The sequence below is a fragment of the Helianthus annuus genome, chromosome 9, assembly GCF_002127325.2.
Source record: "Helianthus annuus cultivar XRQ/B chromosome 9, HanXRQr2.0-SUNRISE, whole genome shotgun sequence".
In the NCBI taxonomy this organism is placed as follows: Eukaryota; Viridiplantae; Streptophyta; class Magnoliopsida; order Asterales; family Asteraceae; genus Helianthus; species Helianthus annuus.
In genome coordinates, this window is record NC_035441.2 from 111,193,759 (window position 1) to 111,220,987 (window position 27,229).

Here is a 27,229-nt window from a genome sequence, read left to right on the forward strand (position 1 = left end):
GTCGAAAGTGCTATTATAGAAATATTTGTCATAATAAAACCAAAAGGTTTAATCAAACCGTGAGTTTTGGCTTCTTGGTTGGACAACAAGGAGATTCATCCACACAAGGACATATGAATTATATAAAAATGATAATTTATGTCGTCTTTTCAATCATATCACTTGTTTGTTATATAGCACGGAAATAAAGAAATACCCAATTGTAGCTTTTTAAACACGCTACGCTAACTGTATTGATATTGAACAGTTTTTTTTTTTTATTTATTTATATCAAACTTTGTGTATTCTCCCTTTGCCTTAAATTAAATTTGCATACTTATACAAAAGTGTATTTAAATAATTTCAAATCTTTCAAATGCTCTTGATCTAAAGAATTTAATTAAAATCACTAAAACAGTCATTTTTTGTGCCATACCTACACATAACTCGAAGAAAAATTACATATTTACTCATAATATACGAGACAAAGACTTGTGTATCCGTTTTTACTCGGATATCATACTTAGGGGCTGTTTGGTAGCCTCTGAATGGTCATTAAGAGGCTACCTCTTAATGGAACCATTAGGAATTTTACCAATGAGAAGGTAGAAGAATGTGACATGTGATGATTTATCATTCAGAGGTTACCTCTTAACCATTCAGACTTGAGGTTACCTCTTATTCATTCAGAGGTTTAAAACCATTAAGAGGTAGCATCTGAATGGTTATTAAGAGGCTACCAAACAGCCCCTAAATGTGATAGGGACATTTTCGCGTATAGATTTGTGTATATATTATTAGTGGATGATTCAAATGGGAATAAATTCTTTGTAAGAAAAAAATTAAATGAATAAGAATGGTTTCATTTTATTTTATCAGATATTTGTATTTAATGTTAATGTAAGGGTATAATGGTAAACTTACATAGATTATTAATTTGTAGTTTTCCTATTTAATAACTAAATACATTAAATTTGTAACTTAATTTTAAAATGTATATTTTTTCAAAAAAAAAAAAATTAACACTTAATTTAGAATGTGGGATAAATCACGAGTTGTGTATGATAAATTTCAATATCTGTAGGATAAGCTTCGAAATGTGTAGGATAACTTTTGACGTGTGTAGGCAAAAAATTTAGTGTGAAACATGATAATCTTTATGACTAATTAATTATTCAGACATAATAATAAATGAGATGAGAAAAAAAAAACCAAACTAATGTTTTAAAATTATATCCATTGTTTTTTTTTCTTCTCAATTTTTTCAAACGAACCTCCCTCTATAATATTATTCGTCTATGCATAATTATTTAGTTTAAGAATCAAGATATTTAACGACTAAGCGACTAAATTATATATATGCCAACAAATATTCATGTATCTAGATACGTGTGTGTGTTTGTTATTACATTGATGAAGGTATGACACTCCAAGTAACTACTTGCTTGAATTTATGACTAAATAGATAAATATGATAATTAATCTCATGAATATATAATCACTATTGGTGAATTTATAAATTCATAATTTCGTATTGTGACTTTCTTTAAGAACGAAAAAAACATGCATATTTAGAGGGAAAAAATTAAATTATAATATACAACCTTTTAAGCCAACCAATATTTGTACACTTGTAAATTTATTTTTTTGTTACTCAGGTGAAGACCATTCAAAAAGTCGAAAATGTTGACTACTCTCAGTCTCTCACTTAGAGCATCAAAGAACCTAAATCCTATGTTGATTATTTATCATTAACCAATTGTCTTTTTATCAGTCTAAAATGTTATATGTACATGGTTAGTTGACTTTGGGCCAACTTTTTTTACTGGTTACATGTTAATCGTCTTACACTAATCCAATAAATATTTATTGTTAAAAAAGAAAATGATCCACTAACATTTAAGTAAATCAAATGAAATAATTGTTTAGTTAACGATGGATTAATAAAACAAATAATGATAAGTTCACGTGTTAGTTAAGTGGGAAAGCTAATAATGATATTCAATTAAAGCACATCTCTACTAGTGAATAATAATTGAGATACAGATTCCCACCAAGTCAGCAATTCAACAAAATGAAAGAAAATTTGACCTTCACTTTGACTTAAACTATCAAATTTTTAATAACTTTAGATAATTTAAAGTAGATGTGATCAAATGGAGTTAGTTGGATGCATGGATGAGTATAGATTAAAATGGGTTTTGGTATAGCATATTTTGCCATTTTATTTTCTTTAAGTAGTATTAAATATTAAATTATTAATAATGTTTATACAAAGTATATTGATAATATATTATATAAAACGAATTGAGATATCATACCATCTCGGATTGGACACCCATAGGACAAATCTATGAGAGAGGAAGAGAAAGAAAGTGCCCCTCGTGAAGACGAGGAGAGAGGGAGTCGACCAGCCAAACTTGAGGTGGTGGTATAAATTTCAAATACACTTTTATCTTTTTTTAGGAGTAAAAGTACAAGTTTTGTCCTTTACGTTAACATCTTTTTGCAGACGGTGTCTTTTATTGTAAAAGTTAACGAGTTTTGTCATTAACGTTTCAAAATTCTGCACGTTAGCTCAGTCAGATTTTTTGGTTAAATACTATAACAACCCCAACGTAAAACCGACACCCTCATAATTTTTCCGACACCCTAATATTTTAAAATGTCCCAATATGTCTTTAAATATACCCCATACGCGAAAACGGACCTCAAATACAATATAGTATTAAAAATAAAATTTAAAATTTGAAACTTAAGCTGAGGCGGGCCGCGTAGACCCACTTCAACCCTTACGCGGGCGGTATAAGGGTTGGAGCCTGAATTCGTTTGATTTCTTAAGTTCAGGCGGGCCGCGTAAGACCCACCATTAGCTTACGCGGGCCGCGAGAGTCCCAAATTGTGGCACAGCCCGGTGTTGACACGTGTCGTAACGCGTGTTGAACCTATTGATGATCCGGATCACCTACGACCCTATTCCCCTACTACGCGGGCCGCGTAAGCCTAGGCTTACCTTTACGCGGGCCGCGAGAGACTTGAATTACAGCCCTATAAATTGGGAGCTCGGGCTTCAGTCCCAAATCGTTCAATCTCTTTCTCTCTCAACGAATTTCTGAAGAAATAATATAAATTTCGGGTATTATACCCCTTAAATAGCGAGGTTCTGCTACGATGTAAGTATCATAACCCATGGAGACGTATTAGATACTCTACCCGATTGATCTAGGGTTCCGTAACGGCTGTCGTGGTTCTGCCCGACGTAGTCGTTGGAATGTCGTCTCGAGGAGGGTATTACTAATGTTAAAATGGGTTATTATACTAACACACGTACATTTGTGTAATTTTTAGATTATTCCCAGTAAATCCTTACTGAAAACCCTAAAACAGCAATGTGAGTAATCCTCTTTTTGTTAAATGTTTTTACAAAACCTCACTTAATTAAATATATACTAAACAGTTATTGAGTATTTGTAAGAATACAATTATAGTGGGTATGTTGGGGTTTTGTATACAAAATTTGTTACTAGCGTGGTAACATTCCACAAGTTGAGTATGACAGTACCACTGATGTTAATTGTTATTTCTTGGAAACAAATGTAATTGCGGATGCGCCCTCAATACTATAAAATGATTGGTATTTCAACTTGATTAAATTGGGATTCACTCACCAGTATTTCCCATTGACAAAATGTTTTTAAAACGCGTTTCAAGTAACAAAATGTGAAAGCCCAAATAGAAGCCAACTCGACAGCACTGAAGGCTTGGAAAAGTGGCAATAAAGTTACCTAAAAGAAATAGATGTTTTTCTTAAATAAAGTGTATCCCTATGAAGATATGTGTAATGAAAAACTTGGGTTTTACCCATGTGTTTAATGTTATAAAATATGGTGGTTTACTCTGATAAAATATTTCCTAACTACGGTTCTGATGAAAATTTCCGCTGCCAAATTGGACAATAACACGATACCACCAAAACTGGCTCGCGGCCGCCCGTTCCCGGGGATTAGGGATCGGGGGTTGCGACAAATACAGTCATGTGCGTTGCACATAAGGACATTCTTGTCATTTCACCTTCCCATGGGCTATTTTGTAAAGAATTATTATTCAAGTACTATTTGTACAAAACTAAAAATCAAAAATAAATATAAACTCTCTTTCTCTAATTTGAACCTATCACCACCCCGCAACCTTCACCGCCACCACCCACCTCAGCCTTCACCCCCTCCACCCCCACTGAAGAGGTATGGTCCCAATTCCCTGCCTACATGGCAGGGACCACACCACTTTTGTGCACACAAGGCACCCATGTCACCAGAACCTTCTAGAAGCTTCCAGAAGACATCTAGGCGGTTCACAGCTGGCATCAAAGATGCTTTGCCCAACATAAAGGACAACACGTGTCACCATTGACAGAAGGCCACATAGGCCTGCGACAATCCAGGGAGCAGGGCTGACGCGACCAGTACGAGGTACCCAGCACAAGCGAATACAAGGACGCCACGTGTACCACTACACCCTTCGCCACAGAGCAGACCAAGAGGATATTCCCCTTGGTCGGACAGCTGGCGCACACCCACAGCTGGCACAGCTGCTTCCTCCTTCTTTACCCTCCGGCTATAAATAGGACCCTTCATCATTCAGGTTGATCATCTTGGCTCTCTTTACTCACTCTATACACACACTGTTTTATTCATCTCAGAGCAGTACTTATTCTCACGTCGGAGCCTGGTTAAGAGGGAAAATCCCCTTCCCCCCTCTTAACGAGACTAACGGTGTTTACTATTTTGCAGATCTCAGGCCACCGATACGAGCAAGAGAAGAGGTTGAACCCCATAAGTGAAACGACCCTCTTGGTTATCCTCGTGTTAACCATTGTTTCAACATTGGCGCCATCCGCTTTTTTGCATAACCACTCTCACCTCTTTTTCTCTTCTAAAAAACACTCGTGAAAATGGCAGACCAGAATCATTCACACCCAGCTGACGGAGAAGTCTCTTCCTTCGAACTCGTTTCGGACACGGCACACGTCCAACGAAGTCAAAGGAACGAGACCATCCAAGAAGGTCAGCTGAACAACGAGTTTCCATCCATTTTTGGAAGTGCGTCCAGGGCTGTTAGCCAAACCACAACTGGACCCATCTTCCAAACACCAGCAAGAATCATCACCCAAACCACAAACGGAGCTGCTCTCCAATCTCCAACGGGGATATTACACCAAACACCGCCGCCGATGCAGACTGTAAGCCATGGACCAGGCCCTTCTGTTCCATCGGAGCAAACACAACTCAACTACTCTGCACTTTTAGGGCTACCCGAAGGAAAAACTCTGGCTTCCTGGTACGCCGAACAAATGGCGTCCATAAACCTCGTTTATGCGCAGCTCAGCGCACAACAAGCCTTGCTCCAAGCACAGGCTAACCAATCGGCATTCGTAACTCCACAACCAAGGTCTCTGAGTACACACACGGCTCAGCAGACAAACGCGTGGAACTTACGACCAGAAAGAGAACCAGTGCAACAGGTCAGAAGACCCAGCATACAAGACACGCGCGATACTTATGCTGAAACAGAGAGCAACTTCGTCCAAACCTCCAATCTACAACGAAGGCCGATCCAAACCCGTTTGGGCGCGCGCAACATGAATACAGAATGGGAAGAGGAGGAAGACGACCCAACTTACAAAGGGGAGTCCACAGTGTTCAGCAGACTTCCTCCAGAACACGAAGCATACAAACCAACCAAGCGCGCGGGGTACAACCCCAAAGCAGAGCATGATTACACCTTGAGCTATCGTCCTGAGGACATGGCTGAAAATTCAAAATTCATTCAAGAAATCGCGTGCGCGGCCATCGACAAAACGAAATTACCACACAACGTGGGTAAATACAACGGGTTGACAGACCCATACGATCACCTCCAGGTGTTTAAAGGTGCGGGAGCAACAGGAGGATGGAACTTACCAACATGGTGCCACCTGTTTGCTCAGACATTCGTTGGCGCAGCGCGCATTTGGTTCGACAACTTACCGGCTGGCAAAATCAAATCATGGGTCGATTTCCGAGAGAAGTTCCTGGCACACTTCTCTCAGCAGCGAAGACAAGCCAGAGATCCGGGTGATTGTCTGAACATATGGAGAAAAGACTACGAAAGCGTAGAAGATTTCATTACAAGGTATAACAAAGAATGTCTAGAGATCGGAGACATACCAGAGAAAATGATGCGCGCACACTTCATGCGAGCGGTCAAGTGCGACGATCTGGTTAAAAGAATCAAAGGGCGAGATGGAGGACCCAAAGACTGGGAAACCTTCATTGAAGCAGCCAAGACCATTGCGCAGACAGACAGGCAACTGACCGGTGACGATCACCGTCAGCGCGCACACAACCATAACGATCGAAACAACAGAAGGGGCAGAAATCAACCCTGGAGGGCTTCTGGGAACAGAGAAAGAAGCCCCCCACGGGACGACGCACGCCATACGATCAATCAGATAGCCCATCGAAAAGAAGTAAAGCGCGAAAATAGAGAAAAGCAGTGGACTCCACTAACCAAAACACCTTCTGAAGTTTTAGCCACAGAGAACCATCAGTTCAAACCACCCTTGCAGATGCGCAACAAAAGGGGTCAAGACCCAAATCTCTTCTGTGAATTCCACAAAGATACGGGCCACTTGACCGATGATTGCTTTAGCTTAAAGCAAGAAATTGAAAGAGCTCTAAGAGACGGGAAGCTCGGTCACTTAGTCAAAGGAGGAAAGCGCGATTACCGCCAGATACAACGAAGAGATGAAGGTCCAGACAACAAGAAGCTCAGAAAGCTAGAAACTCACATGGTGCAAGGAGGTCCACGGCGACCAAGAAAAAACTACAACAAGCGCGCGCAGGATGATTCATGGCGCGAGAAGCAAGTGGTGTTCCCAGTTGTCAGGGGAGGTCCAAGAGAAAAGCGGCCAATAGTCATCCCAGGGGTGATCGGCCACTACCAAACAGATTACATCTTTATCGATCCCGGGAGCACCGCAGACATCATATATGAACAGTGCTTCAATCAATTCGACCAAGAGGATAAGGCGCGCCTAGAACCAGTCGATTACCCACTAACTGGTTTCTGCAACGAGGCCGTCTTTCCCCTAGGACAAATATCATTCCCAGTATTGCTTTCTGATGGGAGAAATTCAAGAACCGAAGAAGTCACATTCATGGTGCTACCGGCACATTCAAGACATGACATCCTCTTAGGAAGAGAATCCCAAGGAGATTTCAGCATGATCTGTTCCGCACCACATTCTACCATAGGCTTTCCAACCGAAACAGGCATTGCGTTGATATACGCAAGCAAAGAAGTGCTAACAACAGATGAAATCAGGCCGGCAAAAGCAAGCAAACAGGCACCGCGCATAGAAGCAGAGAAATGGGTATTGAACAACGCATACCCAGAACAAACAGTCACTCTGGGACCCGCAATGTCTGATCTAACGTGCGCGGCGCTAAAAAAATTACTGCATGACAACATGGACGTGTTCGCCTGGACACCGGCTGATATGGTTGGTGTTCCACGGCATATAGCAGAACACCGGCTAAATGTCTCAGAGGATGCAAAGCCAGTAGTGCATGCTAAACGACACCTGGGAGACATCAAACATGATGCAATGAAAGAACAAGTGTTGGAACTGCTAAACGCAGGAATCATCAGGGAAGTCCGGTACCAAACATGGGTGGCAAGCCCAGTAATGGTAAAGAAACCGAATGGTAGTTGGAGAATGTGTGTCGACTACAAAGATCTGAACAAAGCATGTCCCCGTGACTGCTACGCTTTACCAGACATAGACGAGAAAATAGATTCTCTGGCAACGTTTCGATGGAAATGTTTTCTGGATTGCTACAAAGGATACCACCAGGTCCAGATGGCTGTTCAAGACGAAGATAAAACCGCATTCCGTACGCCAACGGGGTTATACTGCTACACCAAGATGTCGTTCGGCTTAAAGAATGCAGGTGCTACGTACCAACGGTTGATGAACGAAACATTCAGTGACGCCATCGGTAAATACATAGAAGTATACATGGACGATCTGGTAATCATGAGCAAGGAGGAGAGCGCGATGCTGGCAAATATTCAGAAGACCTTCAACACGCTGCGCAGCGTGAGCATCAAACTGAATCCAGCAAAGTGCTCATTCGGAATGGAGGAAGGAAAGTTTTTGGGCTTCATAGTCACTAAAGATGGTTTTAAGGTGAACCCAGAAAAGGTCCAGGCCATAGAGAGGATGCCTTCACCAGCAAACGTCAAAGACATGCAAAAGCTGGCAGGACGATTGGCAGCACTCAATCGGTTCCTAGCTAACCATGCAGCAAAATCCTTCCCATTCATCAAGACCTTGCGCAACTGCATGAAGAAAAACCAATTCCAATGGACTCCGGAAGCAGAAAATGCGTTCCGCGAGATGAAAGACTGTCTCATCAAGCTGCCAACTCTAACCGCACCAAACAAAGGAGAGCCTTTGGTCCTGTACCTCTCAGCTTCCGACAAGGCCGTCGGAGCCGTATTGCTGGTTGATCGACAAGGTGTCCAAACACCTGTGTATTATGTGTCCAGAACCTTAACCGACCCAGAAACCAGATACGCAATCATGGAAAAGCTTGTCCTTGCACTGATTCACGCGTCAAGAAGGCTGCGCCGATATTTCGCCAATCACGTCATCCACGTGTTAACAAATTACAATATTGGGAATATCCTATCAAGGCCAGAAGTATCAGGAAGGTTGGCCAAATGGGCAATAGAGCTAGGGGGACACAACGTAGTCTTCAGACCACGACCGTCGATCAAAGGCCAAGTTTTGGCAGACTTCATGACGGAAGTCCCGGATGACAAAGACAGAGAGTGTAAGGCGATGGAGAAAGCTGAGAAAAAACAAACCGAAGAGCCATGGCTGCTGTATACAGACGGTGCATCCAACGAAGATGGGGCAGGCGCAGGGCTACGGCTAGTAAGCCCTGACAAACACGAGTTCACCTACGCCATACGCCTAGACTTCAAGAGCACAAATAACGAAGCAGAGTACGAAGCCTTTCTGGCCGGCTTGCGTTTGGCAATCAAAATGGGAGTCCGACACATCGAAGCACATGTGGACTCCATGTTAGTAGCAGGCCAAATCAATGGTCAATACGAAGCCAAGGGCAACATAATGGCACTCTATCTCAACCAAGCAAAGACGTTGCTGCAAACCTTCTATTCTTACAAGGTGCACCACATAAACCGCAGTGAAAACAAGCCGGCAGACGCCTTAAGCAAGCTTGCGTCAACAAGTTTCCAGCACCTAGCCAAAGACGTGCGCATAGAAGTTTTAAGCAACCCGTCTGTTCCACTCAGAGAAGTCAGCGTCATCCAAACGGGAACCACGTCCTGGATGACACCCATAATCATGTACTTACAGTCCGGGATACTTCCAGAAAATAAAGCTGAGGCGCGGAAAATCCAGTATAAATCAGAACATTATCAGATGGCAGACGGGATATTGTACCGAAAGTCATATCTCGGCCCGCTGCTAAGATGTGTTGACGCCGACGACGCAAATTATCTGATCCGGGAAGTACATGAAGGCATCTGCGGTATCCACGCTGGGCCGCGCATGGTAGTGGCAAAAGTAATGAATGCCGGTTACTACTGGCCCGGAATGCACCTCGATGCCGTGAAGGAATTAAGGAAGTGCAGCGGCTGCCAACGGCATGCACCAAAAACCATGCGTCCAAAAAACGAATTGGTACCAGTAACAACCGCATGGCCCTTTCAGCAATGGGGCATAGACATGGTGGGCCCTTTCCCAGAAGCCCCGGGGGCAGTCAAGTTCATCATCGTCGCGGTCGATTACTTCACCAAGTGGGTGGAAGCAAAAGCACTTGCGTCAACCACATCGGCAGTCGTTAAACGATTCATCTGGGAACAAATCATATGCCGGTTCGGCCTGCCACTCCGAATCATCACCGACAATGGTACAAACTTTGCAGCAGATGATCTCGAACGATGGTTCAAGGAACTAAACATTGAACATACCTTCTCGTCGGTCGCACATCCGCAAGGGAATGGTCAAGTTGAAGCGGTCAACAAGAGCATCGTCGATGGCATCAAAGCGAGGCTCGGTGAAAAAAGACAAGGGTGGGTCGATGAGTTACCAAGCATATTATGGGCCCATAGAACAATGCCCAAAACAAGCAATGGAGAAACACCTTTCAGCTTGGTCTATGGGTCCAAGGTTGTGATCCCAGCAGAAATCGGGCTTCCATCTCCGAGAATGCTCTCCATGAATCTGATCAATAACGAAGAAGAAAGGAGGATCGACTTGGACCTCCTAGAAGAACGGAGGGAGATGGCAGCAATCAATGAAGCCAAATACAAATCGAAGCTTGAAAAATATTACAACTCCCGAGTCCGGATCTGCACCTTCAACCCAGGCGATTATGTCTTAAGGGACAATGAAGCGTCCAACGCAGAAAAACCAGGGAAACTGGCTCCCAAATGGGAAGGCCCATACATCATTGATGAGGTCCTCGGCAAGGGGGCATACAAGCTACGCACCATGAACGACAAAGAGGTTCCACGAACCTGGAATGCCCAACAGTTACGAAAATGCTACATATAATGCAAACATGTAATCGTATAGGGCGAATCGCCGACACATTTACCTAATACAAGAAGTGTTTGGCTACCTTTATTTCATGCAAATTTTTTGTCACAACTGCATTTATTACTTCGGGCGTACACGAAAACATCAATGGCTCGACCATAGGAAACGTTGTAGACCTCCAAGGCTCGTCACAACCAAGTGAACAGCCGGGTCAGAAACACAACCAAAGCCTACAAAACGCCAAAAAACATAACTTCGTGCCCACATAAACACGAAAATATCGATAGCAAGGTAACTAAACATTGTAATGCTCCCAAGGCTGTGATCCCAGCTGAGCTCACACAATAACCTGCAACTCGATCACTTCGTATGTCACATACAAGCGCGCATACTTAAACGACAGAATAAAAACGTTGTAATAACACAACATCACCTGTCAGCGCCATCATTCATTCGTGACACCTAATCAAAGTAATTAAACATGCACATATTATGACGATTTCAAAATTCGCATAGCCATAATCAAAGTAACGACACATCTGTCAAATACACAACACCACAGGTAAGAAATTTCAAATTGTCTCAAAAACAACCATTACAAGCCCATTCAGGGCTATACACGGCACACAGGCCGGAAACTTCCAATCAAGAATGGCTAGAACCAGCACCTCCTGCACCACCATCGCCATCATCTTCCAAATCTTTCTTCAATAAAGCTACCCCATCCGCTTTATGAGCCAACTTCCCAGCGGCTCGAACAACAGCAAAATCAAGCATCGAAAATTCTTGACGCTTAGCAGCAAAAGCACCGTCACAATCCTCTTTAAACAACTCAAAGTGGTAATCCTTCTCATTGTTTACAGCGGCACACCTGCCTTCAGCATACCCATACTTGCGCCCACTATTATAGCCTGCCTTACCCAATTCAAACATATAACGCGCAAGTTCATCAGAATGCAAAATACGATCAGCAAGCTGCATAAGAACGAGATCGAATAAGAACAAGAATATACAAAGGCAAAAACGAAATGCAAAAACCAAAAACGTTACCAAAGGAACGTCGCGGGAAAGCAACCACCTACTATCAGCTGAAGCTTCCCCAGCAAGAAGCTCAGACGCACGACATTCAGCCGCCTTCTCATCAAGAAGACGCTGAACAGTTTCACACTCCGTAGCTTTCTCCTGAGCAAGAAGCTCCAGCTTATCGATCCGCGCAACATACTCCTTCTCTTTCTTCTCCGCAGCAAGACGCGCCTGATGAGCCTCTTCAGCAAGGGCCGTCTTCTCACCAGACAGCCGCACAATAGCATCACGCTGCGACTGCATCTCCGTATTCGTACGAGCACATGCGGATTCCCAATCCTTTTGTTTTTGCTCATTCAACTGCTTCTGCTCTTCGAGCTTCCGCTCAGCCTCAGCAACCCGCCATTGCAAACCTTTTTGCTCTGCGTTAAATTTCTCTCTCTCTTCAGAAAACGCCTTCTTAGCCGCTTCAAACTCCAGAGTTTCTTCTCCCATAGATCGCCATTCGCGAAGAATCTCCTGAGAAGTGGCAAAGAAGTTAACCCCAGCCCTAACATGATCATCTATAAGGGCAAAGCGGTTGCGGTTTTTCTGAAACATTCTCTCTGCAGGCGGAAGAGACAAAGAGAAAAAATCATGACAATTCTTCAAATCTTCCATGCGAGAACCCTGAGTAAGGCTCCAGCGGGGAACGTGAGGCATATCATCACAAGCTGGATTGCCCCATGAATCATCAGGAACATGTTCAAAGTGCGAGTCCCACACGGTGCCCGATGTGGCCCCACCCCCACCAGGAGGACGCTTTGTGTAAACGGTTTGTTGCGGAGTAGTCTCACTAGACTCCATCTCCACTTCAACACCTTTACCCTTGTCACCCCCAGCAACATCACCTCCGGCACCGTCACCTCCAGCAACATCACCTCCAACATCACCTCCAGCAGCATCACCTCCCTCAAAGGTACCTCCAACAAACCCTTCACCACCCTCCACATTCGCACCAACACTGTCTCGTGGAGGGGTCAAGCCAACAGTCCTCGAGGGAGGAGAAGTAGGCGGAGTAATCTGAGAAATATCCACCGGCCGAGGTTTCTTGCTTGTCTTGGACACTGCAATATGACAACAATTAATGAAAAGACCCAAAGAAAAGATACCAGAAACATACAATGAAACTAAATTACCAGGGCGGGGAGCAGAGGCAGCCCATATCTCCTCCAACAAGTTCCCTCGACCCCCACTAAACACACCCAAATCAACTTCAGATTCAGAAGGTGCTGGGGGGGGCATCCTTTTGAAGCTTGGCCCTCTTGGCCGCAAGAAGGGCAGCAGCTTGTTCATCAAGATGACGCTTATGATCATCAAGAGCTTTCTTCTTCATATGCTCAGTCAAAGTGGCCTTATCGTCAGGATCCGACCCCTGACGCACCTCCCCAGGGCCTAGGCCAGACAATGTATCAGACACTACCACATAATCTAGATAAGGAAGAGTAGAAGGTTGCTTACGAGAAGATCCAGCAGCTTCGCCCTCCTTCTTCTCTTCCCTCCTTCCAGATCTATCAGTACGTGCCTTTTTCCTCGTCTCCAACTGGGCAGACGGATCAACAGACGCCTCCGCATCATCATCGTCCTCAACAAATTCATGTACCGGCTCAGCAACACCACCAGGCGCGGTACCTGCACGCGCGGAATGAGATATTAGATCTTCAACATCCCGGTCAGAACTTCCACTAGAAAGGATGATGACTTCCTCCCGACCAGAGTCGACAAAGTCATCCCAATCATCCTCACCAAGAACTTCATTCGCGTATCTGCTCAAACTAGCGTCAGTAGGATGCAGAAAACGGTCCCATATCTGATCCAACCACGTCGGATTCCCATCAGCCTGGATAGCTTCAACCATGGCACCCGCTGATTTAGGATCCAAGGCATTCAACAAACTATAACCAACTGCAAAATGGCAACAAAAATAAGGACACATAGTAAGCATAAAGGGAAATAATCAAGTGGTAAGACATGAAAGAACAATACATTTGCCCTTATGGCTATACGCAGGCTGACCCAGCGGATGTTTGGGCACCCACAGTAAACTCATCCCTGCACCAACCAAAGCCATCTCATCCAGTTGAGAAATCGCAGTCGGCTTCGCAGTTATTTTCCCATACCATTCTTGAGCAGCATAATCCGGCTGCACATCCACTTTAGGGATCCCTTGACCCACCTGCCTATATGACATATCCGTCGGAATCACACCTCGGCGGATATAAAAAAACTTCTGCTTCCAGTCATGAATGCCCTTTATCGGAACCGAACACACCTGAGCAACTCCCACCCTAGCCTGAAAAGAGTAAAACCCGTTGGCATACGTAACGCTGTAGAGAGCGTTGAACATCTCAAACGTAGGCTCAACACGGTAAGACCTATAGACAAATTCGAAATGGGTAATCCGAGGGAGCCCAATCGCATTTATCTGAGAAATATGGAGCCCATAACCCCTCAAAACAGCAACAGTGAACTTCGTAATCGGCAACCTAAAATTGTCTTCCCGGAAAAAAGCAGCGTACAACGTGATAAAACCCGGAGGGGCATCCAAGGCCGTAGATCCAGAAGGAGGGTACCGAGCCCCCCACTCAGGACGAAAGTTATGCCCCCTAACGAGGTTATGAAACTCTTCCTCCTTCCAGTTAATAACAGCTTGGTCTGGACCAGGAGGAGCCCTACCCCTATGCTTCCTTTTCTTTTGAGTTGGATTCTTCTCAGCCATGATAAAGGTCAAGAAGAAGATGATTTGAGAATGTGAAAGATAGAACAAACAAGAAGAAGATAGAGAGAAATCACACTTAGAATTCGAAAATGAGGGAAGAAAGAGATAACCGCCCCATATTTATACCCATCGCATTTAATGCGATGGGTAGTGGAACGTCAGGGAACAGGAAAAGCGCCCAATAGACGACTGACACGTCACAGGAGAGAGAAGACGTCGGCTCGTTTTTCGGGAAGCATGGGCGACAGGGTCTGCTGATGTGACAGAAAGTCACTGCAAAAGCAATTGTTCGCCTCCGAAAAGACAGGGACGTCAGACGGTCACACCAAACACTTCCCCATAACCACCAAACTTCCAACAGAAGGAAGCACAAGAGAAGCCAAAACCCATGCGGCATGCGTCTATTTGGCTCACTTTTTCAAGAGAGTCAAAACCCATGCGGCATGCGTCCATTTGGCTCATTTTTTTCAAAATGCCAAAACCCATGCGGCATGCGTCCATTTGGCTCACTTTTTCAAGAAAGTCAAAACCCATGCGGCATGCGTCCATTTGGCTCATTTTTTTTTTCTTTTTTCAAAGGGCCAAAACCCATGCGGCATGCGTCCATTTGGCTCACTTTTTTCAAAAAGCCAAAACCCATGCGACATGCGTCCATTTGGCTCACTTTTTTCAAAAGGCCAAAACCCATGCGGCATGCGTCCATTTGGCTCACTTTTTCAAAAGACCAAACCCCATGCGGCATGCGTCCATTTGGCTCACTTTTTCAAAGGGCCAATAACCATACGGCATGCGTCCACTTGGCTCACTTTATATTCACCAACCTCAACGCGATGCATAGAAATCACAACTCTCATAAGTCCAGAATCCCTCCTAGACGATCAACTCAACTAGAAGGCACACTGGACTGGGGGGACTTGAAGAGGTATGGTCCCAATTCCCTGCCTACATGGCAGGGACCACACCACTTTTGTGCACACAAGGCACCCATGTCACCAGAACCTTCTAGAAGCTTCCAGAAGACATCTAGGCGGTTCACAGCTGGCATCAAAGATGCTTTGCCCAACATAAAGGACAACACGTGTCACCATTGACAGAAGGCCACATAGGCCTGCGACAATCCAGGGAGCAGGGCTGACGCGACCAGTACGAGGTACCCAGCACAAGCGAATACAAGGACGCCACGTGTACCACTACACCCTTCGCCACAGAGCAGACCAAGAGGATATTCCCCTTGGTCGGACAGCTGGCGCACACCCACAGCTGGCACAGCTGCTTCCTCCTTCTTCACCCTCCGGCTATAAATAGGACCCTTCATCATTCAGGTTGATCATCTTGGCTCTCTTTACTCACTCTATACACACACTGTTTTATTCATCTCAGAGCAGTACTTATTCTCACGCCGGAGCCTGGTTAAGAGGGAAAATCCCCTTCCCCCCTCTTAACGAGACTAACGGTGTTTACTATTTTGCAAATCTCAGGCCACCGATACGAGCAAGAGAAGAGGTTGAACCCCATAAGTGAAACGACCCTCTTGGTTATCCTCGTGTTAACCATTGTTTCAACACCCACCTACCGACCACCACCAAATCCATCACACCACTCCCACCTACCGACTACCCCAACCCTACTGTACCCACCATCACAACCGTACTTACCATCACAACCCTACGCAAATCACCAATTACACCAAATCGTTAAATTCCCCCTACTAACAATGGCCGGACTTCTCACATACATCATCGGCGGCACCGACTTATTCCTCATCGGCACTTCTGAATCATTCATCTCCACCTCCCAAACCCTAACCTAAATTTCCACATCATCAACATCCTCTACCACACGATCCAAATCAACCTCTTCCGTAACCTCCATCATCTTCTTCACAACCTTTTTACTCTCCTACTTATTCATATCAAATTCCTTAATCTCAATAACCTTCGCCCTCAAATCCCACAACCAAATTGGCGTCGTTTTACAACTACAAGTTATCTCAATTGTCACTTTGTTCTCTGTCAGGTACCGTCGCCCATAAGTACATGCAATTCCAAAGCTAAGTAAAACGTCATGTTGGAACAAAGCAAACACCTTTTTTTCTATCATGTGACTATTGAACATCGGTTTTTCCATTCAAAACACCAAAGATGAACATTATGTATTTATGTGAACATCGGTTTTTTAGTTCAAAGCACAAAACATGCACATTGTGTATTTATAGCTTCAAAAAATTAAAATTTACAAAAGTTTAAAATAATATAATTTTCTAAAAATACAAAAAAAACTAAAAAAAAGGAAAATTGCAAGTCCCGAGACATCCGATGCGTTGCCTTTATATTAACCGACGCAAAAGTCTGTGATACGCCCCTCCACCGACACGTGAGCTAACCATTTTGGAAACTCATGTTGGTCAACAACCATTTCGGTAATTTTCCCATAATAATTTGATAAATTACAGAGACTAAGCATGTAATTAATTTTAATTAATATTATACCAGTTAAATCCACATATGTATACTTAGAGAGTTAGACAATTTAAAAACAAATTAAAAATTCTATGACTAGACATGTAAAATGTTTCCAATACATTCGTCTTGTAAGATGATATTTGAAGAATGTGGAATGAAATAAAATATATAGTTAGTGGACGATATTCGACATCATTGATGGCGGCCAATGTCTTAATCATCGAATGAGAGACGGTGAAAAGAAGACGGATGTATTTGACAAATTACATGCATTAGCCGGCTGATGATACTAACTCAAGTATTAAATAAACGTAGAGTTGTTGATCATAACAAAGACAAAGTTTTTTGTTTTTTGTATTAATAAGAATAGGACGAAGAATCCATACTTTGAGTGGTTGAATTGGTGTAATTTTAGCTGTAAACTTGACTCCAATTTAATAACTTTGTATATGTTACGTATTTTAGCTTCTTGCTAGATTCCAGGGCCGTGTTTGAAAATGTTCGAAAATTTTTAAGCCCTGTGCGAACATAAAATACGCCCTCCTTTAAATATAAATTTTTAAAAAGAACATATATATAAAAAAAATTAAATATATGAAGATGAACTCATCATTTAATGCAACTTGACAAAGTAGGCAATTAATGTAATTTGCATTTAACAAATAAATAAGAAACAAAAAGAAAAACAAGCATCCGTGTCTTCTTATTATTAAAGTGACTTTCAAACCACCAAACCAAGTACTTCAAGATGGTATTTTTCCGATTCATTACGTATATATTTTAACTTTACAGTGTAAAACTAATACAAAAACAAAAAAAAAAAAAAAAAAAATTGGCCCCCGATGGGTTTGGGCCCTGAGCCGTCGCCCATCCCGCACACCCTTCGGGCCGCCCTGCTAGATTCTTTAATGAAATAATTTAAAAAAAAAAAAAAAAGAAAGATTTTATGACCTGATTCTAATCAATGACACTGGTTGAATGGGGTTCAAATTTACAAACGTTTTTATAGTGTATCCAAGCGGTTTTTCTCTCTAAACATGTTTAACGGTTTGGTTTACGGACGGGTCTGAAACCAATCCGGTATTATAGTGGAAATATTCACTTAATCCAAGTTGTACAAGAAAACCAACGTTATATAGTTTTTAGAAGTTTTCTCCTTTGCCATGTAAAATTGTTTTTTTCTCTTAAATTTATTTTCTTATTTAAACATCGAAGTATGTCGCTAGTAGTTTTAAATCAATCCACATATTCGAAAACTAAACCATGGTAGTAGTTTGGGTTGGTTTTAATTTTTCCACGCTTTGATTTGAACCGAAGAAATTATAAGTTGTTATAACAGTTTGAGTTAGAGTTTAACCTAAAAAACGGTTGAAACATTACCTTGGATACCCAAAAATGGTCGTGTGCGCGCACACACACACACACATGTATGTATGTATGTATGTATGTATGTATGTATGTATGTATGTATGTATGTATGTATGTATGTATGTATGTATGTATGTATGTATGTATGTATGTATGTATGTATGTATGTATGTATGTATGTATGTATGTATGTATGTATGTGCACACACTTTCATTTTATAACCAATAGAGTAAATTACGATTTTGGCCCCTGTAGTTATATCACTTTTACTGTATTAGCCCAAAATATGATTTTTTAACATCTGTGCCCTCATGGTCTCTATAACTAACTAATTTGGCCCCTGAGTCTAACTCAACCCCTTACCCTGGTTAATTATTTGTCACATGCAATGCACATGATGGGTATATTTGTAATTTCTCCCCCCCCCTTTACTGACTTTATAAACAAAACCCTAGCCATTACTTTATCACTTCATCTACTTCACTATTCCTTCTCAAACCCTAATTTCACACAAGTCAGTCATCTATACAATAAAAGCAAAGCTCGAATAGAGAAATGAGGGTTTGGGGCAGCCCATGATCTTCGATTTCTCCCCAATATTCAGCAATCCTTACATCTGGGATCGAACTCATATCATCTGATCTTCCTATTGCTTGTGCTTGTTGACTATACTGCTCTGTTTATTCTGTTATCTTTTCTTTTTTACCAGATACGGTGAAATTATCAATCTCTGTTCTGACACGTAACCCACATCCTTCAACTCGTCACCGTACACCACACGACTCAACACTACCCACCGGAAAGCACCCTCTTCATCCCTCTTAGCCGGCGAGATCTTGAGGCCAACGATGGTTGTGAGGAGAGAATGAAAGTTGAAGGTGTTCGGGTTCGTGATTGTTGATTCTGGAATTTGAAGATTGTATGTTGAAGATTGTTCGTTTTGAAGAGGATAGTAATTTGTTGATCCTGAAGATCTGGAATTCCTACTTAATTTGTTGTTTGTGAAGAGGATATTAATTTGTTGTTCTTGAAGAGGATATTAATTTTGTTGATTGTATGTTGGAATTTTGCAGATCTAGAATTTGTATTAATTTGTTGAAGATTTGGAAATTTAATTTGTGAAGAAAAGATGTTCTTGAATTTGGGTTTTGTTTTTTATTTGTTCTTGCTCATGAAGATCTGAAACTGAAATGTGGGTTTTGGTTAGGGGATGATGATGATGATGATTGAAGGTGGTCATGTTCTTGAAGATATGGGTTTGAAGATGATGTGTTCTTGAAGATGATGATGTGTTTTTAAAAATCTGGGTTAGAAGATGATGATGTGCAGATGATAGAAATTAGATTTAAGTTTTGTTTTTTTTATAGGGGAGGATAAATTACAAAAAGGGGAGGAGAAGTTAGATTTACAGGGGAGGATAAATTACAAAAATACCCATCATGTGACAAATAATTAACCAGGGTAAGGAGCGGAGATAGACTCAAGGGCCAAAATAGTTAGTTATAGAGACCATGGGGGCACAGATGTTAAAAAAATCCTATTTTGGGCTAATATAGTAAAAGTGATATAACCACAGAGACCAAAATCGTAATTTACTCTAACCAATATTATGCTAAAAACCGCAATAACCACATAAACTTGCATATTAGCTCTTCAACAAAATGATAGGATTGAAAAAATGATTTATTTATTGCCTTCCTTGCTCGTTTTGATTTATTTTATCTCTTTTGTCTTGTATATATGGACTATTGGATTTAAATAACTTAAACTTTCACTTGTTGGCCGACAACACTCCCAACCAGTAAATTGTCTTCGATCACTCACAACATTCAACTTATTTTTCTCTGACACTCTTAAACTAACTAAACCCTAACTTACTTGTTTTTGCTGACGTCAGATAATACGTCACCTAATAAGTGATGTCACGTCATAAAAAACACGTTAGATGTCACATCACTAATCAAGTGCCACATATGATGTCGCGAAAAAAAACACAATGTCAAATGCCACATCAATAAACAAATGTTACATTAGTAAAAAAAAAAACTAACTAGGTTAGGGTTCAGTTAGTTTGAAAGTACTAGAGGAAAATAGGTTGATAATTGAGAGTTATCGAGGGCAATTCATGAGTTAAGAGTGTTGTCGACCAACAAGTGAAAGTTAGAGTTATTTAAAGCATATTATAAAGGATTATTAGATTTGATCACCCCCAACTATTGGCTATTGGCCGCTGCCACCCCCAAATATCACTTTGACGTCCGTCACCCCGAACTTAACACTTAGTGTGTTCTGGCATCAGATCGTTAACTGATCACTAACTTTTGATCATGTTACTGTACTTTTGGGGGTGTCATAAGAATCTTAGGAAGGTTTTTAGGACACCCCAAAAGTATAGTAACAAAATCAAAAGTTTGTAAACAGTTAACGACACTAAGTGTTAAGTTGAGAGTGACGTGCATCAAAGTGATAATTGAGGATGGTAGCGGCCAATAGCCAATATTTAGGAGTGATAAAATCCAATAACTCAATTATAAAGACTGTTTTTTAAAGATAAATCTTACTTACATTGAAATATACATGCATTTTATCCAATTTTAAATAATATATACTACAATGGTTAAAGTGGTTACCACACAATAGATACATACATATACGTGTGTTCATATTGGACGTTTTTGATATATCGTTTTCTAATTTCTACAATGAAAATGACATGTTAATTAAAAAATGTAAGAGAGGTCTGTTAATTATGCTTTTACATATTAAATTTGCATGTTTGTTGTCATTAAACATTTGGGAATGACATTTGGCATTATAATTTCAGGAAAAATTCGATGGTTTGAATTCTTTTTCGTATATTGTATGGATAAGTAAAACGTCACAGTTTTATAGATAATGTGCAAATTACAAAACGACAATCAACGTAATAAGATCATTTTCATTATTGATATCACACGTAGCAAGGTCATGAAGATGATGAAAACGACACCGTGGAGACTTTAGCAAAATGATTATTGAATGACATATGATTTTATTCTTTTAATCTATATAAAAGAAATTTTAAATAGAATATGAGAAGTATATAAACACATGTATTTATTTTTTTAAATGTGATACATGAAATGGGTATGTGATTGTCTAACCATCAATTTCCTTACTCTTGCTACATTTGATCAACACTAGTGTACAAGTGTATATTACGATGCTCATGATTCTCCGACTAGAATCGATTATGTATTAAACACATTTATTCACAACAGTTACGAAGCTTGAGATTTTGACCGGGGGTTGAAGAGGTATATACAAAAAAATTTCTATAAAACCGGAGGGTCGAAAACGTATATATACTCAAAATTTTCTATACAAAAACTACATACTCTCCACTACCAATGGCGAAACTTGAGATTTCCGATAGGGTGTCGAAAACGTATATACCCAAAAATTTATATAGAACCACGGGGTCGAAAACGTATATACTCAAAAAATTCTATACGAAAACCACATATATTACATTACCGAGCGAAAATTTCGGGGGATCCCCCCCCCCTCCCCCTCTCCCCTAACCCACGCCAATGTTCACTACTGAGTGAAAAGTTCAAGAGATCGGCCGCTCTTTCCCGCCCCACTATGCCACGCCCCTATTTTAAGTAAAACTCTTCAAATGATGACACCTAATTTATACAAAACTTCATGTCATAAACTTTGTAACCTTTTCAAGATTATGATCACTAAAAAACAAGATTACACACCTCCCTCATCTTATCCCCATCTCTTCCACCAATGACCAAACAGTCATAACCAGACTACCATACAAGTTGTAATACATAAAGCACAAGTCACCACTGCATGACTACTCTGGATATCAACATTCTTGATCTGGCAAATATAACCTCTTAAAAACTAATAACTACAATATAATTAAAGATATGATTTACATTACTAAAAAAAGCAGCAAATTGCTCACTCCATCAACATCAACCTCACCATCCAAGATCTACCCCCCTGGATTTCACCAACAGATTTGACAACTCACACTATTCATGTTCATCAACTAATAACACAACTATTAGGGTTCTCATCATGAACAACTTTTGAATAGTATGGTGTGGGAGGATGATTATACTGATAGTAAGGTTGCTGCTGCTGTTGATGATAGTTATAATAAGGGTATGGCTGATGATTATGATGATGTGCAACAGCAGCAGCATAAGCTAATTTCAAAGCTTCTTCTTCTTTCTTTTTGGCTTCTAATTCTTTCTTCTTAGCTTCTTCTTTCTTCTTGTCTTCTTCTTTCTTTTTATCATCTTCTTTCTTCTTGTTGTCACCACCACCACCGCCATCTTTCTTCTCTGGCTCCTTTGCTGGACCAACTGATACAATCTCTGTGTGACAAATCTTTCTCAGTTTTGACACAACTGTCACTGGATCTACATCCCCTGTTACTGTCAGTTTCTTGTCTTTCATATCCATTGATATTGAATCTACACCTGTGTTTGTTGATCATGTTAAAGTTTGAAGCTTTGTAAGAAACTAAGATCTGGGTTTGGTTTAAAATTATAAATTATGATGACCCAGATGAATAAAGATTGGATTTACATAAATTTTTTTAAGTACCTGTGAGACTGGAGACATTTTTCATGGCTTTTTGCTTGATTTTTTCATCCAAGAAGTCTAATTTCAACACAACTTTCTGCAAAAAGATTGAGGATTTAAACAAAAGATTAAAAACCCATGTGAGATTTCACATATAAAACATGTGGGTTGTAAAAGTTGGTGTAGATTTTGATACCTTCATCTTCTTTTTTGTCTTGAATTTGCAGAGATCTGTGTGAGAATCCAAGAAAAAGGATGCAGGCTTTTAAGCTTTAGAACAGAGCAGAAGAGAACAATAATATGTTTACAATGCTAGGTGGATTGTCGTATATAAAGAAAGACAGGGGGTGAGGTGAGATGGGGGTTAACTGAGTGGACCGAGTCAGTGACTCAAGTGAACCACAAGAGGTTGTAGTCAGTCAATGGGTCAAGATTTTATAAGTTTCAAGTCATCATTGCCAAGACTAATAATAATTATTATTATTATTATTATTATTATTATTATTATTATTATTATTATTATTATTATTATTATTATTATTATTATTATTATTATTACTACTACTACTACTACTACTATTATTATTATTATTATTATTATTATTTATTTAGTTATTTTTCTTGTGTGTCTGGATCTATAGGGGTGTTTGGGATTTCTTTTAACTTTTGACTTATAACTTCTAAGAAGTCATAAGTGAGAAGTTAGAATTTCTTACTTCTCAATTTCTCCTTCTTCAAGCTATATCAAGCTATAAAAGTTCTTCTCAGAGGGTGTTTGAGATTCCTTTAAGCCATAAAAGTCCTTCACAAAGGGTGTTTAGGATTCCTTTTAACTTCTAAGAAGTTAATAAGTCAAAAGTAGCTCCAAAATAAGAAATCCCAAACACCCACTATGTGTGTCCCAAGGGTGCACAGAACTTTTTCGACGAAATGCAAAATACATTTGAATATATGCTAAAAAGTTGTTGAGTTTTATGAATGTATGGTAAAAATAATAATTTTTTTGGATATCCCGTATTTTTTTTCTATATTCACCATTGGAATGATGAGTGTACTGTAAAAATAATAATTATTCTTTTAGATAATCTGTATTTTTCTTTTGGATTTATCACCGGAGTGGAGTGACTCAAAGAAAGTAAACCACACGCGTGAGGTTGAGTCAATGGGTCAAGAGCTTTTTAAGTCAAGATCGTCAAGAGTAATGTGGGGGGTTAAGGAAGGTTAACTAAGTGGACCGAGTCCGTGACTCACGTGAACCCACATGTGTGAGATTGTAGTGAGTCAATGGGTCAATGGGTAAAGATTGTGGAGGGAGGGGTCCAAGGGTTTGAAAAAGGTGAATAAAGAAAGCCGTGTGTTTTAAGCTAGCCGACGGTGTTGTCGACGTGACAGATGGGATGGGTTCGTAGAAGCAACAACAATAATTTAGGTTTGGCTTTTACGATCTTAATCGGCTTCCATCCACATTTTGGCCAGCTTCACAGAAGAAGACCTCTACCTCTTGTGGATTAATACAACAAATTAATATTATATTTCAGAAACCAAAAATTATAGAGAAAATTGTCATTTTAGTGAGTTTTGTCCAAATTTATCATTTTAGTCCAAATAGTTTTTTTTTTTTGCCTCTGGGTCCCTGACTTTTCCTTTTTTTTGCCATTTTGATCACATACACTAACTCCATCCAAAAACTCCATCTTTAACCAGGGGTATTTTGGGGATTTTCATTTTAAATGTTTTCAATTGCCATTTTGATCCAATTCAAAAAAATCAAAAAAATTCCAAAAAATTCTAAAAAATAATAACAATTCTAAAAAATCATAAAAATTCTAAAAAAATACAAAAAATCCGTTTCGGTGCGAATCGTTTCGAACCCGAACCGTTTCGACGCGAACCGTTTCGACCCGTACCGTTTCGACCCGAACCGTTCCGAGCCGAGCCGTTTCGACGCGAACCGTTTCGACCCGTACCGTTTCGACCCGAACCGTTTCGAGCTGAACCGTTTCGACGCGAACCGTTTCGGCGCGAACCGTTTCGAGCTGAACCGTTTCGACGCGAACCGTTTCGAGCTGAACCGTTTCGACGCGAACCGTTTCGAGCTGAACCGTTTCGAACCGAACCGTTTCTAGCTGAACCGTTTCAACCCGTACCGTTTCGAGCTGAACCACTTCGACGCGAACCGTTTCGAGCTGAACCTTTTCGAGCCGAACCGTTTCGAACCGAACCGTTTCTAGCTGAACCGTTTCGACGCGAACCGTTTCGAGCTGAACCGACTAAGCTCGAAACGGTTCGCGTCGAAATGGTTCAGCTCGAAACGGTTCGGTTCGAAACGGTTCAACTAGAAACGGTTCGGCTCGAAACGGTTCAGCTCGAAACGGTTCGGGTCGAAACGGTTCAGCTAGAAACGGTTCGGTTCGAAACGGTTCGCGTCGAAACGGTTCGCATCGAAACGGTACGGGCCGAAACGGTTCGCGTCAAAACGGTTCAGCTCTAAACGGTTCGGGTCGAAACGGTACGGGTCGAAACGGTTCGCGTCGAAACGGCTCGGCTCGAAACGGTTCGGGTCGAAACGGTTCGCGTCGAAACGGTTCAGCTCGAAACGGTTCGGGTTCGAAACGGTTCGCGCCGAAACGGATTTTTTGTATTTTTTTAGAATTTTTTAGAATTTTTATGATTTTTTAGAATTGTTATTATTTTTTAGAATTTTTTGGAATTTTTTTGATTTTTTGAAATTGGATCAAAATGTCAATTGAAAACATTTAAAATGAAACTCCCCAAAATACCCCTGGTTAAAGATGGAGTTTTTGGATAGAGTTAGTGTATGTGATCAAAATGGCAACAAAAGGGAAAAGTCAGGGACCCATAGGCAAAAAAAAACTATTTGAACTAAAATGGCAAATTTGGACAAAACAGGGACTAAAATGACAATTTACTCAAAATTATATGACATAAATGTAATGACTAGGTTATTCCCCATGGTACCCACGAGTTGCTATATTTTACGGATATTAATATTTTATTAATTTAATTAAAAGGGTTTTTTTTTTAAATTTGTGAGGACATATATACAATGATTCAATGTTAATCGTATATAATAATATAGGTTATCACCCGTGAATACTCATGGGTTGGCCATTAAAATGATGTAAACAATGAATGTAATTTTTTTAAACTAGGATTACGACCCGCCGCAATGCGGCGGGGATTCTTTATTTATAACTAAGTCGATTTACGACCCACACGTTATGTTAAACCTGTCAAACGGGGTAAAAATAGACGATGTAAAAACGTTCACCCACACACGCACGTTGCGTCGTGTTAACTCGCAAAATTTAGAACGAAACGTAAAAACGTTAAGCCAAAGACGCACGCTGTGATGTGTTAAGTCACAAAATTTAGAACCAAGCATAGAGCGCAAAATTTGCGGAAAATGAAAACTATAAAGGACTAAAGTTGAAAGTAAAAAAAGTTATGAGGATAGAATGTAAAAGATAAAAAGTTTTGGGTTAAAAGTAAAAAAGAAATAGTTTTGGGTTAAAAGTAATTTATGAAATACTTTTGGGTGAAAAGTAAAAAAAATCAATTTTTTTTTTTGGAAAACCCCCAAAGCCAACGTTACGACAACCATATGCATAACAATGTTTTCTTTGAAAAATCCCCAAAGCACACCCCACGTTGCGACGGGGCGTAAAACGGTGTCAAATAGTACTAATGTCACACAACCGTCATCGACAACCTATAATATGCGTATTGCGACGAACCTGTCAAACATGGAAAAATAGAGGTAAAAACGTTGAACCACACATGCACGTTGCATCGTATTAACTCGAAAATTTTAGAACTATACGTAAAACGAAAATTTGCGAAAGATGAAAAGTATAATGATAAAAGTTGTGAAGTTAAATTGCAAATAATGAAAAGTTTTGGGTTAAAGTTAAAAAAATAAATTATGTAGGGTTAAAATTGAAAAGTGTACAAACCTTTGGGTTAAAACAAAAAAATCAAGTTTTTTTTTGGAAACACCTAAAGCATAACTTACAAGTCCTTATGCACAAAAAGTTTGCTAATTTATATAGGTTTTAATATGTACTATGTGTAGGATTGAGAATAGCACAATTTTCTTTAAAAAGCAGGCAGTCTTAAAAAATAAAAACAAAAAAAATAATAAAACGATTAGTTTAATGTATACTTTATTTCGAAATGAGTAAGGTATTAATTTGGTTTACATAACAATTTAAGTAATAAGGTGTTCTTTAAATAAATTAAAAGTTGTAATTTTGAAGTGGGCATTTTATTACCCAATCGGTCACAAAGAATAGCAAGATACCTTTTTAAAAAGTAAAAAAAAAAAGGTCAAACCAAATGAAGTAGCGGAACACACTATATACATACAGACCGTCTACACACATATATGTCAACATGAAACA

General features: G+C 40.4%; 1 protein-coding gene across 1 annotated transcript; it reads right to left on the minus strand.

The window, feature by feature from the left end:
* Positions 1 to 22,087: 22,087 nt before the first annotated feature.
* Positions 22,088 to 23,161, minus strand: LOC110895830 (heavy metal-associated isoprenylated plant protein 39). The gene is made up of 3 exons (XM_022143195.2): positions 23,002 to 23,161; positions 22,827 to 22,902; positions 22,088 to 22,699 (listed from the first exon to the last, which is right to left on the minus strand). The coding sequence occupies exons 1-3, from the start codon at positions 23,005 to 23,007 to the stop codon at positions 22,260 to 22,262; spliced, it is 522 nt and encodes a 173-aa protein (XP_021998887.1). The 5' UTR covers positions 23,008 to 23,161; the 3' UTR covers positions 22,088 to 22,259.
* Positions 23,162 to 27,229: the final 4,068 nt, after the last annotated feature.